General features: G+C 54.1%; 1 protein-coding gene across 3 annotated transcripts in view; it reads left to right on the top strand.

The window, feature by feature from the left end:
- MLLT6 (MLLT6, PHD finger containing) overlaps positions 1-16,381 on the top strand; it is a 47,114-nt gene extending 30,733 nt beyond the window's left edge. For all 3 annotated transcript variants that reach the window (XM_062018200.1, XM_062018201.1, XM_062018199.1), the window contains 12 exons: positions 386-560; positions 1,261-1,851; positions 3,273-3,454; positions 4,159-4,276; positions 7,878-7,944; positions 8,290-8,432; positions 8,703-8,891; positions 9,082-9,170; positions 9,581-9,936; positions 10,064-10,172; positions 11,615-11,992; positions 12,947-16,381. In XM_062018200.1, coding sequence (XP_061874184.1) covers positions 386-560; positions 1,261-1,851; positions 3,273-3,454; positions 4,159-4,276; positions 7,878-7,944; positions 8,290-8,432; positions 8,703-8,891; positions 9,082-9,170; positions 9,581-9,936; positions 10,064-10,172; positions 11,615-11,992; positions 12,947-12,991 — 2,442 coding nt within the window. In that variant the 3' untranslated portion in view covers positions 12,992-16,381. The remainder of the gene's footprint in view (positions 1-385; positions 561-1,260; positions 1,852-3,272; positions 3,455-4,158; positions 4,277-7,877; positions 7,945-8,289; positions 8,433-8,702; positions 8,892-9,081; positions 9,171-9,580; positions 9,937-10,063; positions 10,173-11,614; positions 11,993-12,946) is intronic.
- The last annotated feature ends 1,016 nt before the right edge of the window (positions 16,382-17,397 follow it).

Genomic DNA, 17,397 nt, shown 5'->3' with positions numbered 1-17,397 from the left:
GAGAATAGCACCTCTGAGAGATGCAGCTGAAAAATGAGTTTGAATCACAGCCAAGCTCAGGTTTTATTTGGGCTAAATAACCCTCTGAGGTGCTCCCCTCTGGTGATGATGCGGGGAATCTCTGATGCCTGTGCCCTGATTGTCAGCGCCTTGTTTAATTTCCTGCAGTTAGGTGGGATGAGCTTAATCCCTGTGAGTATAAAGCCTGGTGCCACCAAGCAGCAATAGAGGGAAATGTTGTTTTTCTCTGCTGGGTAACATGACCTGACCATCACTTTGTGATCCGAGGGGGCAATTACTTCTCTTGAGGGGAAATCGGTGAAAAGAGCCCCCGCTGTGGCCACATCTGGCCTGAGTGAGTCACCTCCCTGTTTCCTGCTGCCAGGGCTCTACCAGCCACCATGAGGGGAGCAAAGAGACCTCGGAGGTCAGCAGGTCAGAGGTGAAAGGCAGGAAGTCCTCAAGCCATGGCAGCAGCCACAAGGGGAAGAAGACGGGAAGCGGGAAGAGCTCGGTTGGCTTCAGCTCAGCTTCGTCCAGCGGGACCTTCCAGCCTGCAGGTAAGGGCTGAGGAGAACTGGGAGTGTTTTGCTTTGCTTCTGTTTGATATCTGTGTGCGTCTAAAGATAGCCATTCACCAGATTTTGCTGATGACTATCTCTTTAACCCTTTGGAAGATAAAGGGAAAAATCTTAGTGCTGCTGCCTCTGTGCAACAGAGGGAAGAATGGAGTCAGATGAGTGTCACAGCTCCTCTCCTGTGCAGGCCTGCTGCACTGCAAGGAAAACCAGGTCCAGATGTCTGTGGAGGGAGGAGGGAAGGGATATTGTGCACGGGCAGTATGGGCAGCACCTGCCCTCTCCTCTGTAGGTGGTATTGTCTGCAGCAGTGTTTTAAGAAGTACTAGTGGAGAGACCTGAGCCAAAAGCTGATATCTGAGCTTGCAGCCAGAACCTTGCAGGGCTCCCACCTTGCTCCCTAGGCTTTCCAGCATGTTTCATCTTCTAGGACCCTAATGGGGGCTGGTGAGGCAGTGGCAATGTGGGGCTGGGGGAGCAGACACGTGCATGTTTGGGTGGGCTGAGGCTGCTGGTGTGCACCTCTCGTGCTTGCCAGAGAGCATCAAAGCAATGGGCTGGGAGGTGATGGGTTGGCCGTCAGCTCCAGCTGTGCCAGAGGGCCTGTATTGCAACTCTGCTCCCTGCTGCCTCGTGGCCACCGCAAGCCTTCCTGTATCTGCTTCCTCTCTGCTTCCCCCAGGTACCTCCTGCAGCACCTTACAGTGCTCCCAGGACTTTGTGACCTTCCCTAAGCTTGAGCAGGACGACGAGAAGTACCGGAAGCCCGTCTCTTCCTCTTCTTCTTCCCACTGCTCCCCTCTGTATGAAGGCCAGAAGGGGGACATCTTTGAGCAGAAGGTGATCTTCTCAGGCTTTGGGTCCATCATGCGCTTCTCCACCTCCACGGTGAGCCAGCAGAGAGGCCGTGATGCCTCCCCCGTGGACTATAAGGCCTCAAACCCTGTCAGCGGCCCTTCGGTGGGGACCGGTGGGAGCAGCAGTAGCAGCAGCAGCCACAAGCGCATGCCGTCCCTCAGCATGGAGGAGGGAGAGATGCTGAAGGAAAAGAAGCACAAGGGTAGCAAGAAGAACAAGCACGGGCCTGGCAGGCCGAAAGGGGGCAAAAGCAAAGAGATTTTGGGTGCCCAGCTGGCTGGGTCCACGTCTACGTCCTCATCACCCTTCTCTGGGGGTTCTCTTGTTAGCTCCAGCATCGGCAACTCTTCACGGTCCTTCAGCCACACGGGGAATCTGCCCAGCCTCAGTATGGAGTCCCCGCTGCTGGGGTCAGGTATGTTCCCCCTTAGGGCTCCAGGTGTGCAGTTCCTTACAGCCCTGCTCTCTTTTCCATCTCACTGGGCTCATGTCTGGACCTGTTTGCACAAGGCCCAGTCCCTTCAGTCCCAGGAGCTATAAAAATCCACATCTGGGTGTCCTCTTCGCGTTTTGACCTTCATCCTAGAACCTCCCCTGGGTCAGCTTTGTCGGAGCTGAGCTGCAGATCTGAGCTGGGGAGCATTTGAAACCGTTTTTGCTCAAGTGTTGGAAACCCTCATCTCTGGCTAGAGCTTAATTTGCAAAGTGATAGGGAGGGGTATTCACAGGCCAAACCCAAACAACCACACTTTGACCCCAAATGAGGGAGTGTCATACGTGGTTCAAGTTTAACCCCTCTTTTAGAAGCAAAACCTCTCATCCTGGTCTTACCACATCCATGTAGGGCTGGGAGACTGGAGCACCATTAACTCTGCTGAGAGGTTTAGAGCTGTTCCCAGCCAGGGTCCCCTTCCTTGGCCTGGCCGAGGTGAGGGCAGCCAGCACATGTGGCAGGAAGGGGTTAAGGCAGCAGGCAGAGGAGGGGCGTGCTGCTCAGGGATGAGGTTTGACACTGTTCTGGCAGCAGAAATTGTCATAGGTCTATTGTGGGTTGTTTGCAGATGCTCCAATTTAGGTCAGATTGCAAGGAGGGGGAGGTATGATTTTGTCATGTGTTCCAGGGAGCCCTGGCCCATTTGTCTGCAGTGCCTGAGAGAGGAGAGGAGCTGCAAGAATTGATGCAGCTTCCATAATCGTAACCTTAGGCCATTTTTTTTCTGCCTCCCCCTGGAACAATAAAGAGCTTTTCACCAGACCCCAATCTCCTGTTTGTTCTCCCATCCTTCTCCTGCAGAGAGACGTTGTCAGGGCTGTGAGGGACCCGGTGCTGATCACTGCCTCTGCCATGTGCCTGAGCCAAAGGGGAGTCAGACACGTTCTCTCTCTCAACAGCAGCTCTCTCCCCCGCCCTTTCTTCCTTGTGCATCTATCTGTCCCTGGGCATCATGGAAGGGGACAGGTTAGCTCAGTAAGAGCGTGGTCTCTTGGCTGGCACAGGCAGAGTGGGATTCTCTGAGCCCACTACTCACTTCTGCCACTGACTTGTGTCTTTGTTGAGTCACTTTGTGCCATGATTTCTCTGTTGGATTGTATTGGGGTGCAAGGAGAGGGGGAAAAGAAGAAGGCAGGAAAAGTTTTAGGTACCTTTTTGCTAGGAGAATTGTGGGCTGTGGCCATTCTCACTGCATGCCAGGCCATGAGATGCTGAAGCAATGTGCCACTTGGTCTGGTGCCTTGCTGCCACCAGATCTTTCTGAGATAGAGCTTTGCAGAAAACCAGCTGCTTCCAGGCCATGGGAGGGGAGAGTGGCTCTGACTCGTCTCCTCCCCTTGCAGGCATCTACACCAGTAACAAGGACCCTATTTCCCACGGGGGCGGAGTGCTCCGAGCTGTGTGCAGTACACCCCTCTCCTCCAGCCTCCTGGCACACCAGGGTACCTCGTCTCTCCCACAGCTCAACCGGTCTCCCTTTGCTAGCACCATCCCAGCTTCCTCCTCCTCGGTCTCCACCACGCAGGTAAGAACATCAGGGCCAGGAGAGGGACCGTAGTTGAGGAGAGCGTTGGACAGAGCAGCCACTGGCAGAGCAGAGCCAGTTTGTGGGCTCAGAGGGGTTGCTTTTTCCACTTGGGAGCAGCTGCTCCTCAGTTTGGAAGAGTCTTAGAGTCGGTAGAAAGCTGATGGCAGTTTTGCACCACAGCCCACGCAGCCTGTTTCAGGGTGGGAGGAATTCCAGCCTGAAAGGACACGTTGCTTTCCATTGACTGTAAGGGGAGCGCTGACAGGACTCAGGTAGCCAAGGCCTGGCTGTCAGTGTGTGCTGCATCGTGTTCTGCTCCTCTCCTGCTGCTCGACTGGTCCCTGCCACCAGTGCCAGCACAGATAACTTGGTGGGAGGGCTCACACCTCCCAGCTGGGTGGGCTGTGCGTGTGCCAGGAGACAGAGCCTCGTCCTTTGTCAGGAGCTGACTGGGAGAGGTGTTTTACAGGGAGGAAGGAGTTAGTTTTACAGCCTCAGTGTTAACATGGCTCATTCAGACCTCTTGGCTCTGAGATGAGACTGGGAAGATTTCAACTGTCTAGCGAGACTTCCAAGGAGATATATTTAACACTCTCTCATGAGCAGGCTGGGTTTGAGAGATGGAATAATGAAGTTCTTTTCCTCTTGCCTTTTTGAGAAGTGATCTCTCTCTCTCTCCCCTTCCTTGTTTTGCCATGTAGGTGTTCTCACTGGCAGGTTCAACATTCAGCCTCCCTTCCTCACATATTTTTGGAAGTCCCCTCGCATCTGGGCTGTCAATCAACCCACTCTTAAATCAGTCGGAAAGCAGCCGGGCAGGTACGTGAATCAGAAGGTATGTGAGTTTGGACTTCTGAAGGGCTCTCCCTGGAGAAGTCCAGACAGCTGCATCCATAGTTCTCCAGCTGCCCTCCCTGCTTGCTCCCATCCTTTGTATGTGAGAGCCAGGGGCTAGGAGAGACGGACTAGTGGCTTTTTCCCCAAGGCGGAGGGTGCTTGTGTTTGCCTTAACAAAGGGCTGGCTTGCAGTCCTGTAAGAGCACATCTGCTGGTGTGTCCGTTGGGTAATGTGTGTCCTGGGACACGTGCTAGCAAAGTGCAAGAATGTTAAGTCCTTCCCTGCAGAAACTCGTTGTCTTTTTTGCACGTTGAAGCTGTAAAAACCTAGTGAAAGCTACAGTGAGCCTTTGCTTGCTCAAAAGAAGTTTAAAGTTCGGGCTGTTTTTTGTGTGGGGGTTTTGTTTTCCAGCTTTCTTTTCAAATGAGAGATATCTCTCACTCTTAATTTTCATCTTCTGTGTCTGTTTTTAGTTACTTTCTGCCCTTCCCCTTTGGCCTTCTCATGAATGCAACAACATCCACTGTTTTCAGCTTCCAAACACGAACGTGCCAACGCTGAATTACTTACAACTGCTCATTTTTTTCCCACCAAGGCAAACTCATTTTTCTTGGAAAACTGCCTGGTTAATAAGCAGGAAACTCGAAGCATCATAAGATTTCTTGCTGCTTTTTTTCTTTCTCCTTCCCCAAAACAGAGCAGGACTGAGTTTTGGTTTGTACCAGTCGGTTAAATGAAAGCACCCTCCTGGTTTTCACACACTGCAGTTAGTGGTGCAACTGTCTCCTGCTCCCTTAGCCCAGAAATGTTGGCAGCTCAGCATGCTGGATGCTGAAACTCCTCCTGGGAGGTAAAACTCTGGCTGGTGTCACACTGAGTGACAAGCACTTTAAAACACACAGCCCTCATTAAGAGGTGGCTTGGAGCTCTCTGGATCATCTGACACCAGTGTTGCCACTGTTTCCCTTAACAAGTGTGCATGCCTGCATGTGAAGCATGAATGAACACATGTGCTTACTTAACAACCTCCCCAAACCTGTGAAAGGTGCCTGTCTGTCTCTCAATGTGTCACTGGCAGCGTTTTCAGTCTGCTTGGGTGCAACGGGAAGGGAACTGCGCTGCTGACCCTGCAGGAGTCGGGGCCTTTGCATGGGAGCTGTGAGCCAGGAGTCATTTAGTCAACTGGAGTTAAGGAGAGTGAGGTGATTCACAGAGTTATTCAGCCCTCCTGGCAATCAAAAAGAGAGAGATGACCCAGCTGCCACTTCCCCTTGGCAAGGTGCTGTGATGAGAGGCAGCAGTGAGTTGACTGTCAGGAGTAGCCCCATGGTTCAGGCCCAGTGGGGTTCAGGCAGCCTGAGTTCTGTTCCAGCCCTGCAGCTACTGATGAATGAATCATTTAGGCAAAATCCAACATACAGAGCGCTCAAAAAAAAAACCCCCACAAGCTCCATCCTGAGTTTCCATTTCCAAGATTGCTTGGTTTTGTTTGACTGGGGACTTAGAAGCTTCGGGTTGTGGGGTTTTTCCCAGTTCTAGGCAGCTTTCAGAACAGCTCCTGGGCTTGTCACGTGTAAGGTTTGCCCACCACTGTCTGCTCCTGCTGGAGCTCCCTGCGTAGAGAGTGTAGAAGCCAAATTAACTTCTTTTTAAATAATTGTTTCCCATAGGGATTAATTAACATGCATTAAACCTCCTGTGTGGGGCCATTTTCACTCACAAGTGTGGTGACTGCTTTAATTCCAAGTCGTTAATGGGGTGCTTGTGGAGTTGTAAGGAACCCTGCCTTGTCCTTAATTCGGATTACCTTTCCTGAGAGTGGCTGTGTAGACAGACCCTGTGGAGACAGAGCTCTCATTGCAGTAACATTCAGGCTTTTCACAGCTGTAACGTGATGTTGGGAAATGGCATTACCCTGTCTTACAGATGGGGGAACCCAGAAACTTTTAGCACTCCTGTGCAGGTTGATACCAAGGTGCCTTTGGCAGTACAAAAAGTCTGATACTTATCTTCCCACTCCCTCAGCTACCGTCTAGTTCTTCCTCCCACGGCTTGTCCTGGATCCTGCCTCATTATGATGACAGGACAAATGTATTTATCTTCTCCAGTTATCTTCAAGCTTCATTTTCATACTTGCTGCCTTGGAAAGTGCTGTCTCTGTGTGATAACTCAGTCATCTCCTTGTTCTGTAGACAACAGGGTGGTGTTGGCCAGGAGATAATTGGATGTGGAGCCTGGTACTGTTTCAGAAAACCAGAGCCATATATATCTGTATGCACACAGGCTCCTTGGGCTGCAGACAATGTGACAGCAACAAGCAGGGCTGTGGGTATTTTTCAAAGGGTTTAAGTTGTCTTTGGATGGAAACAACACTGAGAAGCGTTTGCTGAGCTCTGACTGTTCCCACCCTTCTGGGAGCTGATCTTGGGCTGGAGAAAGTGGGAAGTTCACATGCTTTGTGGTATTCCTGAAATCAAGACTCATCTCCACGTGGTGCCTTGTTCTGGGGGGGGCTGCTGTTGAGTGGCAAGTGCTGGTCACCTACAGAAAGCAGTGGCTTCTTCTCAGGAGGGTGGGTCAGTTGTAATTGGTGGCCAGGAGGACATTCCCACGGGGATGAAGGAGTGAGGATCCCACTCGTACCTGTCTGTAGGAGCTGCTGAACAGCAGCTGCGTGTGCTTGTTCTCAGCAGTAGAAAATACTGCCAGTAACTAAGGCCCTGCTCGGGGCATTACACTGTAAATCACCGTGTTCCCTGCAGGAGACTTCCTGGATTCTTGCACGTAAGAAACGTCTCTTATTGTGTGAAGAAGAGGAGGGGCAAGTCAGACAGCTGGTGCAGGCTGTAGTCACAACGTCTGACATGTCCCAGAGCAAGAGGGGAACGTGTGTTTATGGGCTGGCAGGCTCTGGGGATAGAAAGCAAACGGCAGATAAATACACTTGACTTCTCAATTCATGTTTGGATGGGAGATATCCCAGGGAGCGATGGAGCCACTGAGGGATGGCTGTGGGGGTAGCTTCTGGACACCGAAGCTCTTCTTTAGGCGTCTGGAAACTTTGGGGCACCCTAGCTGGGTTTTGAGAAAGGATCCTGGAGGCAGAAGGCTGCAGTGGCACTTATACGAGCGGGGCTTTGCATAGGGTTGAGTCATCCTTGCGGGCTCAGCAAAGCGTCTCCTTCTCCCTCCCCCCTCGCCCCCTCCCCCCGCAGCTTTGCGGCTCAAGGAAAAGCTTCTTTTCTGCCCATCCCTCGTCTGCCCGTGGCCCGGGGGGGGGTGAGGAGGGGGTTGCAAATTTTGTCCCCTGCCATTAGGAAGCGAACCGCGTCCGTGACCTTGGCGGGGTGACACACACGCACAAGCTCCCCCCGCCGCCACTCCCGGCGTGACACGGGGTGACACGCAGCGCCACGCAGCCCCTCCCACGGCGGGCGGGACGTTCCGCGGGTGGGAAGAGCAGGAGAGGAGGGGGGAACCCAACGCTGCTCGGTGCTCCCATCTAGCGGGGACGGGCACTGGCCAGCCGCGAGGGCCGGTCGCCTGTGGCTAGCGTGGTTCTCTGTCCCTCTCCCCGCGCAGAGCCCGACCTGGAGGACTGCAGTTTCGGCTGCCGAGGGACGTCGCCCCAGGAGAGCCTGTCATCCATGTGAGTTGTCCTTCAGGAGTCCTCGCTGCGCCCGCTGCCTCGGCATCCGCGGCCCCGGCGAGCGCGGGATGACACAGCAAGGAAAGGGGAAAGCGGCTGGGGGGAAGCGGGGGCAGCTCCTTCCCTGCTCCTCGGGGCTGAGATGGGGTGGGAGGGGGAAGGTTTGCAGTTGCAATCCGAGCCGGGGCTCAGGGGGACGGGAGGGCTCTCCTGAAGTGGAGCTGAGGAGGCTGAGGCTGGGAGGGTTGCAGCCACTCCTAGTGTGGGGATGTGGGGAGAAAGGAGCAAAGGAGTGCAGGTGCAGGCTACAGAAGGGCCTCTGACATCTCCTCAACCCTTCCCCAGGTCCCCCATCAGCAGCTTGCCGACCCTCTTCGACCAGACAGTGTCCTGTAGCAGCAGTGGGCAGCTGGAGAATGTTCCCCAGGCTACCCCAAACATCGAGCAGCTCCTGGAGAAGCAGGGCAATGGGGAAGCCGGCGTGAACAGTGAGTCGCTCAGGGCTAGGGCTGTGGGAGGAGAGGTCCTTGTGTAGGAGCCAGCTGGGATTTTGCCCACAGGCAAAGTTGCTGGGTGGGGGACAAAGCACTGGTCTGTGCCACGGGGGAGTAGCTGGCAGCAGGGCTGTGATCTGGGGCCAGTCTCCTCCTCCACTGTGGTCTAACTGTGGTACCTCCTGTGGATCCCCTTCTCTTCCCTCCATCACCTGCTCTGTCCCCTGACCCTGTCCCCCTTCCCCCTCTTTCTATTCCCTGCAGTTGTAGAAATGCTCAAGGCTCTGCACTCGCTGCAGAAGGAGAACCAGCGGCTCCAGGAGCAGATCATGACACTGACGGCCAAGAAGGAGCGTTTGCAGCTCCTCAACGTCCAGCTCTCAGTCCCTTTCCCCATAGTGACCAGCAGCAACGGCCCAGGCAGCCAGGCCCAGTATATCCTGCCTCCCAACGGTGAGGGGGCCCCTGGGAGGCATCACCCCGTGCCTTTTCATGGCAGTACCCTGGGGTGGGCGGGAGGGGGGGGTCACAGTGAGGAGGATCTGACCCATTTATCCCTCTGTAGCCACTGTCCTTCGCTATTGCTGTGGCAATGCCAAGCTCCACCCCTGACTCCACATCCTCCCTTCTTTCCTCCGTACAGTCTGCAACAACGATTCCCTGAGCATCAGCAAGAGCTCCCCGTGCAAGAACAGCTTTGGGATCGAGAACTCTCTCTCCACTTCCTCAGAGGTACACTGGCCACCGCATCCAGCAGCCAGCCAGGAAAGGGACTCGGGGAGGGAACAGAGCAGTGCAGTCCCAGTTCTCTGACTTGGTATCCAGCTCAGAAACCCTTGTAGTCCAGAAATCAGGCTTCTTTCTCTGGAGTGCCCGTTCTTCTGTTCATCTCAGTGGCAAGGGTAGAGTAGCTGAGGTGAGGTTATTCTAGGTTAGAGGTGAGTGCTTCTGAGTTATTCTGGCTGCGCTTCTAGAGACCCAGCCAAGCGTGTCTGAGTTCTGGGCCCCCCTCTTCTGAGCATACATCTGTACTCACAGCTTCCCTTCCCACCTCCAACTCCTGCCCAAAGCAACCCTTGGAGCTGAGCTGACCTTTCACAAGCTGCCCCAGTCCGATGCTCTTCTGTCCGTTTCTCCCCCAGGACCCTCATTCAGGTTGCCCCAGCAGGAGCAGCTCCTCCCTGTCCTTCCACAGCACTCCTCCGCCCCTGCCCATGCTGCAGCAGAGTCCTGCCTCACTACCCCTGCCCGGGGTGCAGCAGGTGAATGGCCTGGCCAGGGTGGCAGGCAGCGGGCTGGGGGGAGGCTCCACTGCCAACCACAGCCTCTCCACGGTGTCCATGGTGGATGGCCTGATGGGGGCCCTGTCAGGAGGCCAGCAGATGCCCATCAACGGGATCCTGGGGAGCATGAACGGCGCTCAGGCCGCCCAGCCTCCGAGCGCCCTGACGCAGGCGAGCGGGCCGCCGACCTTGCAGCTCTCCACCAGCCTGAGCAGGTGAGGATGGTGGTGGGGGGCAGCTCGAGGGGAGCTTAGCACCGGGAGGGACGGGAGGGAGGGAAGCCCTGTGTCTGCAGGACCAAGACGGGCTGCGCTGACGTTCTGTGCCCTGCTCCCCTTGCAGTGTGCCCAGCCTGAGTCCCCTGACGGAGCAGCAGCGGCACGTCCTACACCAACACGAGCAGCAGCTCCAGCAGCTCCAGCAGCTCCTGACTTCCCAGCCCCTTAATCCGGTAAGCGTGCCTGCTGGCACCTTTTATCTGATGAGCTGTTTGATGGGAGAGTCTTGGGGCCCAGAGCGAGATTTAGGGCTCCCTCCTTCACATCATGTGCCTTTTCCTTGGCTCTTGGGCTGCTGGGGGTGGAGCGAGGAGAAAAGCTTCAGGCGGGAAGGGTGCGGCACCTCCTGGAGAGAGGGAGATGGGGATTTGAACTTTTTCATACAAAGGAAAAGAAAGATTACTCTGGGTTTCCTCCACCCCAAGGGTGTGAGAAGGTAGTGCCAAGCCACCACAGAATCAAGGGTGCAGTTACCTCCTCCAGCAACCTCTGGGTGCGAGTCATGTCTGCTCCTGCTGCCACGAGCACCCTGGGCTCCGGGCTTGCAGGTATGCTGAGGCCCTCAAGGAGAGGAGGAACTCACTTGAGGACCCTGCTTGCGTTTAGAAAGAGATAAGCCCCAAAGTTGCTTAGTTCTGAGGCAGGAGAGATGTGTCTTTGGCACAGTGCCACTGCCAACTGGAGATGCCAGGGGGGACTGGGTGGGTGGCTGAGGTCAGAAGAAGGATCAGGCAGCTGTTCTGAGGATCTTGGCTCTCTGCCTGCACCCTCTCAGGGAAAAGAGCAGCCCCTTCCCATGATGTTGTGGGAATGGCTGCAGGGATAGATGGTAAACAAGCCTCTGAGTGTGTACGAGCTGGATTCATTTGCCCTGCAGAAGCCTCTGTGGTGCAGAAACCCCGTGGTGGAGCTGCACGAGAGGGCTCCCAGTTCCCGTCAATGAAGCTGTGCTCATTTATATCTCCCATGAACTTGGCCCGTTGCTTTGGGTAGATTTCTGGGTCAGGCTATTTATAACCCAGGAGAAGCAAATTTCAAAAGGCTTCTCTTCACAGCAGCTGATGTCACCCTGTCTTCAGCTGCATCCCTGTGGGTAGGGAACAATGTCAGCTCTCAGCCTGCTGCATTGGTCGATGGTTGCTATAGTGATTCCTGCAGTTGGGTTGGATTTGAGGGCATCCTGGGTGCAGGTGAGTCCTGGCCTTGGTCCCCTGAGTCTGCCTCACTTTCCCTGACCCCTGGGGGTTAGGGCTGAGCTGTGAATCAGGGCTGGCTGGGGAAGGAAATTAGCAGCCAATCTAGAGATTCAAGGTAGAGAATGACACTTAAAGTCTGAGGGTCGATTGATTGGAGTAGATTTGTGTGTCTTCATGAGGGTTAGCTAATCCTGCCCATCAGGAAACAACAAGGGGTTGGAAGGGTCAAGTCAGAGGCACAGGCTGCTAATGAACACAAGGCAGACTGTTCCTTGCTCTACCTGTAGTGATCTGATTGAGGGGACATTGCCTTGGATGGAGTGTGCCCACGTGGCTTCTGGCTCCTTTGTATTAGGTGCCAGCTCTTCCTGAGCACTTTGACCCTCCTTTTGACTTCTCTTCCTCACCTCTGGCTGCAGGAGCAGCAGGCTCTGGTGTTCCAGATGATGCAGCAAATCCAGCAGAAGCGAGAGCTGCAGCGGCTGCAGATGACAAGCTCGTCCCAGCTGTCCATGACCAGCCTCCTGGCAGCCACCTCTGCCCCCCTGCACTCCAGCACCAGCACCCTGATGACCTCGACCCCTCAGCTGCCCCCCAGCAGCAGCTCTCTCCTGGCCTCCCTTTCCCCCCAGCAGCTCAACCCTAGCAATGCCCTCATGGCTCCCCAGGCCACCCCACCGCTCAGCGCTCCTGGGAACAGCCTCCTGGCTTCGGGGACAGGCATCTCACCCGTCCTTACAGCACAGACTAACCCGTTTCTCAACCTGCAGGCCGATGGCAACACCCCGAAAGGAACGGTGCGTATGCTGCTAGCACTACCCTAACCCCAGGGAGCTCGTGGTGCTGGGCACTGTACAGAGCTGGGGAGAGCCAGACTGTGCTGCAGTTAACTTGGGGGAGCGAGGGCACTGCTTAGGCAAGAGAGCCAGAGCGCTCCACTGGCTCTGCTGCACCCCTCACTAGCCAGTGTCATGTCCTGATCTTACCTCCAAGGACTTCTGTAGGGCCCAGAGAGGGATGTGGGTAGACACAGAGACTCCCGAGGGGGTGTGTGTGTGTGTATGTGTGTGTGTGTGTCTGGCTCTGCTGCACCCCTCACTACCCAGTGTCATGTCCTGATCTTACCTCCAAGGGTCCAGAGAGGGACGTGGGTAGACACAGAGGCTCCCGAGGTGTGTGTGTGTGTGTGTGTGTGTTTGTGTGTGTGTAGACATGCCAGACCTGCTGCAGGAGCGAGGCAGAGACAGGCTGTTAACCCTGGGACCTGGATGGGACAAGGTGCCCCTGGAAGTGCTGGCCCTATTGGAGCCCCGTGATGAAATACGAAGGTGACTGCATGTTGAAACCCAGGGTTTAGAAGGAATCTTGCACCTAAGAGGAGAGGTGGTGAAGAGGTTTTACAGCCTCTCTGTAAAGCAGCCTTGTACTGGAACACCAGTGTCTAGGGGCTGATGGTGTGACACTTTCATCTCTCCTCCATCCCTCCCCTGGCCTGTCCCCGTACCCAGAAGGGTCAGCCCCGGCTGGAGACATTTAGGAGCCAAAGGCCAGGGTTGAGGGGCCAGTTTGACCTGAACCAGGCAGAGGGGAAACCCGGGTCTCCCGTGTCTCCGTTGCTCTTGGAGGAGGCGGAGGAGAGCAGGGCCAGATCTGCAGCACAGCAAGGCTCTGCCTCTGCCCCGGCGTGTTGCTGCCCGTCCGGTACTGATACCTGTCTCCTCTGCGTCTCTTTCTCTGTTTGTTTCTTAAAGAGCATGAATGAAAAGGGAGCTCCTCTTACGCAGGACAAGGGCTAAGCTCCCCCCTCACCCCGAACAAACCAGCAGCCAACTCCTCTCAGCCAGGGGAATGTGGCTTTCCACAGTCAACCTTGATACTGTTAGAGCAATGAGCACAAGGCTTCCAAGAAGCATTTCCTGCCGCTGGGCAATGCCAAGAGGTGCTTTGGAAGACAGTAACGTCTCTGACCAAGCCTTGGTCCTCGGGAGGAGCGAAGGTGGGGGGCTGCCCGCCGCCCTGGCCTCTTACCACACATGCTCAAAGTGAAGCAGTGTTCCCACACAGAGTGGAGGGGAGCGTTAACACCGGACGCCTGCCGGGCCTCCTCCCTGCCGTGAGTGCAACAAGCGCTGCGTTCACGTGCGGGTAGCTCCCCTGCCCCAGGCCCGAGGCACTAGAGACCATCGAGCATCCTCAGCCAAGACCTTGGTGTGGGGAGGGCCCCTCAGCCCCTCTGCTGAGGACTCCTTTCTGCACAGTGCAGAGGAAGCCTGGCAGTGCCCACGGGATGTGACGAGGCTGGGGAAGGTGGGACAGTGGTGGCAGTGCCTCAGTGCTGTGCTTCGCCCAGCCGGGGAGGTTGAGAAGAAATCCAGTAGCTGAGATTTCTCACCTGCTTTTCATCTGCTGGGGCTCTTGGGATGCTCTTCTGTCTCTAGTCATCATATGAAGCCCTGATGCTTCAGCTGGATCTAAACCCCAGCCTGAAGAGGCCCGAGCGGTGGAGTGATGGGTAAGGACTGGTGCTCGGGGAGGAGGTGAAAGCCACCTGCTTCTTTAAAGGACGTGGCCACAACTGCTCTGCCAGATGCTGTCTGTTTAGTGCTGTCCTTTTCACCTGAAAAGCACACTCCTGCTTCTTGTGCCGACTCTCTCTCTTTCCTTCCAAGAATCCCAAAGGCTTAACGTTTCAGCTTGTGGAAAGGGGCTGTAGCCAGTATTACCCATGTCGTAGCAGACTTCAGAAGGTATATTTGAACCTGGTGGTTGTTTCCCAGGCCCAAGCTGAGAGATAGAAATGTATGTGTGGGGAAGAGAGAATCCCAAACGAGGTACCTGTTCTTTCTTACCCACCACAAACCACTCCAGTCTGGCAAAACCACGTTCTTCCACTGGTCTTGGGCACTTCAGAAGAGGGATCTCCAAGGACTGGGACAGTGACTGGTCTCCTGAGCTAGGACGTCGGACCTGTGGTTGTTTTTCCACCTTTTGACCTTAACTCCGTCTTGCAGCCCAGAACCTCAGCAAAGAAATCAGCTTCCTCAGAGCCTGGATGTGCTGGATGGATGGAAGGACAGGTGGGGCAGCTCTGGGGGAAGGGGAACATCGACGTCAAACGTACACATGCCTCTGTTTTTTCCTCATCCCCCGGTTAAATCCAGAGCTCCTGGGGGCAGGCAGGAAGACTCCAGCTGACAGAAACTCTGAGGGTCTTAAAAAAAAAAAAAGACAAAGACAAAAAAAAGAAGTTGTCAGACCTTAATGGATATTTTTTCTCAGCACATTCCCACTGCCTCTCACTAGTTTGCACTATTCAAATTTGGCAGCAGTGGGTCTGTGCTGATAGTACTAGAAAAGCTTGTTATAGGCAAAACTCATCTGCTAAAGATCTTTCTTTTTATTATTATGGTTTTATTTTATTATTTCTTTTGTTTGTTTGTTTGGAAGATTGTCAACACAGTGGCTGAAGAAGGCTAAAAGGAGAGAAAAGTACCTTTCTGATCTCAGCCTCTGGTTCTGAGGTTGACCTGCTTCTGCAGGGGAGTTGGACTGGATGATCTCTAAAGGTTCCTTCCAACCCCACCGTTCTGTGATTCTGTGAACTGGGCAGAACACTGCTGTCTGCTCAGAAATATATATATATTATATATATATATATAATTTTTATATATATATAAAGAAAAGCTAATGTTTTAACAAGGTTAAGAAGCTATTGGAAAGATGGAGATGGCAGCTGAAAGTAGAGATGCAGGAAAAGCCTCGTACGTCAGGGTTGAGCGGTGCCACCTTCCCCCCTGCCTGGGACCTCCAAACTCTGGTCTTTCAGCTGCGAATGTTTTGGCTCTCATTTTGGCTCCCTGTCCCCAAAATCCCTCTGGCACAATTGTTTGCTTGCACTTTTTGAAGTTTCCTTTTCTCCCCCCTTCCCCAGCCGTGTTGTCCCCTCCCCTCTGCGTGCAGAGGTGCCAGCCCAGCCGCCCTGGTGCAGGGACCCTTTGCTCAGCACCCATCTGTTGCTGCAGCGGGGTCTCACCTCGCTGCCCTCTCCTTGGGTGAAGAGCTTGGGGCTGAAAGTAGCTGACAGAAAGGCTGTTTTGGGGCTGCCACACTGAGGTTGGGCACGTGGAGATTGTGCCGGGCAACTGGGTCCTTGGGATTTGGGAGCAGATATCCCTTAGTGCTGGTTTGGGTCAGCAGAGGGATGAGCAGGAGTGTTGGGGGTATGGCAGGGGCCATTAGATGTGCAGATGTGGTCTCTGCCAGCTGTATTTGTCTGGGGATCATTTTTATTCAATTTTTCACTCGTTAGGTCCTAACTTTTCGTTGCCAGCTGTGTTGCTGCTGTGCTGACCGTCAGACCTGTCTGTAACCACAGGGGCCTGACATCCTGCCTAGACTTGGTCAAACTCTTCCCATGGTCATTTCACACCCTGGGATTAGAAACGTGCCAGTAGGAGGAGGAGAGGGGATGGGAAGGAGGGAAGGCTGCAGTGTCTGTCCCTCCTCGTAGAGGGTGATGGCACGTCACGCGTCGTCTCCCAGGGCAAACCCCACCTTCTGGTCCCTGGTTTGGTGCCCAGATCCCTGCGTGGGGTCAGTGAGAGGTGCTTTGTGGAGAGTTTGCAGTCAGGGAGGCTGAAATGTGCTCTACAAGCTGGGGTTTGTAGGCAAGGTGGCTGTTAAAAGCAGGGAGGGCCGAGGGCTGCTGTGGGCCCAGCCCCCCTGCTCCGTGCCGGCCCCACCATTGCTTTTTGGTGACAGTAGCGGTCTGAAGCCCCTCTGCTCTCCAGGGCTCTCTGGAGCAGTGAGGGGCAAGACATAGAGCACTTACACATTTCTCTGACACCTTCCAAAGGCAGCCAGTCCCTTCAAAGCCTGGTCCTTGTCTAATCACCTCAACCTGTCCCAGACCCAGGGGTCCCTTTGGCAGGTTGAGGGGAGAAGCAGGGGCCACTGCTGGGAGGTCAGCATTGGACATTTGTGTATCTGTGAAAAAGAGGGAGACCAGGGGAAAGAAAACAAAAAAGCTAAAGATTTATCTGTGTTTCAGTTGCACTGGGGTACGTTTCTTTACCCGTTTTGATGCTAATGTCTCATTTAGTATGTTGCATGTGTCCTTCTTTTTTTCGTTTTGACGTGGGTTTTTTTAATTAAATAAAAGAGAAAAATGTGTATATTTTTGGCAATTTAAGGTAATGTAGCTAAGATATATTTTTTTCACGCTGCTTGACTGTTCTTTATTATAATAAATAATATTAATATTAAAGACTTTTTTTAATACAGCTAGGGTTTCAAAATGCACCTGAGACGAGGGGCTGCGTGATGTGTGCTGGGGTCTTGCTGTCTGCAGAGCCTGGAGATGCCCACTCAAGCCCTGAGCAAGCGCTGCTTTGGGATTTGCCCCTTGGGACTGAAAGGAGACCAGGGCCAGGGAGGAGCAGGGATTTGTTAGCCAAAAGTTCCCATTTCCCTCCAAAGAACAGCAACAGCCCATGTTGTCGGTCAGTAGAAATGCCCAAAGCCCTGTGCTGACCCTGTTAGCTCCTCAGTCCTCCCCTCTCCCATGAGTTTGGTTCTCCCAAGTGCCAAAGGAAAGAGCTCATGCTGTTGAGCCTTTGTTCTGGTATTTCACCCAAACAGCTGGTTGATAAGGTCTCTTCCAAATACAGTTTGGAGTTCAAAATACAGAGAAAACCAGCTCCCACACCAGTACTCAGCTCTTAGATCTGGCTTGGCACTTTTCATGGGTCGTGCCTCAAAATGGCATTGCTGTTCTGTCTCCTGGCTCCCTGGTTCTGCCTTCTCCTTCCCCTTCTAAATCAGAAGCTGCTTTTATTGACCTTTTGTTCTTTTCCCAGCCACATGTGCCCATGTCCCAGCAGCAGGGGGGACCTTGCTTTTCTTCTGGGTTCCCAGGGCTCCTTCGAAAGGCCCAGGAGAAGTTCTCCCCCAGCACCTGATTCTTTGGTGATGCTTTTCTCTCTCTTACTGACCAGCAGTAGCATTGCCAACTGGCAGAAGGACTTTTTGCCCAGGTTTCCCAGCCAGCTCATGGGCTGTCAGGAGGGGAGCACAGAGCACACTGGAGACGCAGGAGTTGATGGTTTTATCTTTGTGAGTGGTTTTGGTCAGTTCTAAAGAGTCATCCAGAAGAAGCAGAGTGTAGCAAGCAAGGCTCGTCTGGCAGAGTTGGGTCATCAGA

The sequence above is a fragment of the Colius striatus genome, chromosome Z (genome assembly GCF_028858725.1).
Source record: "Colius striatus isolate bColStr4 chromosome Z, bColStr4.1.hap1, whole genome shotgun sequence".
NCBI classification, from domain to species: domain Eukaryota; kingdom Metazoa; phylum Chordata; class Aves; order Coliiformes; family Coliidae; genus Colius; species Colius striatus.
This window is presented reverse-complemented; position numbering and strand designations above follow the sequence as displayed.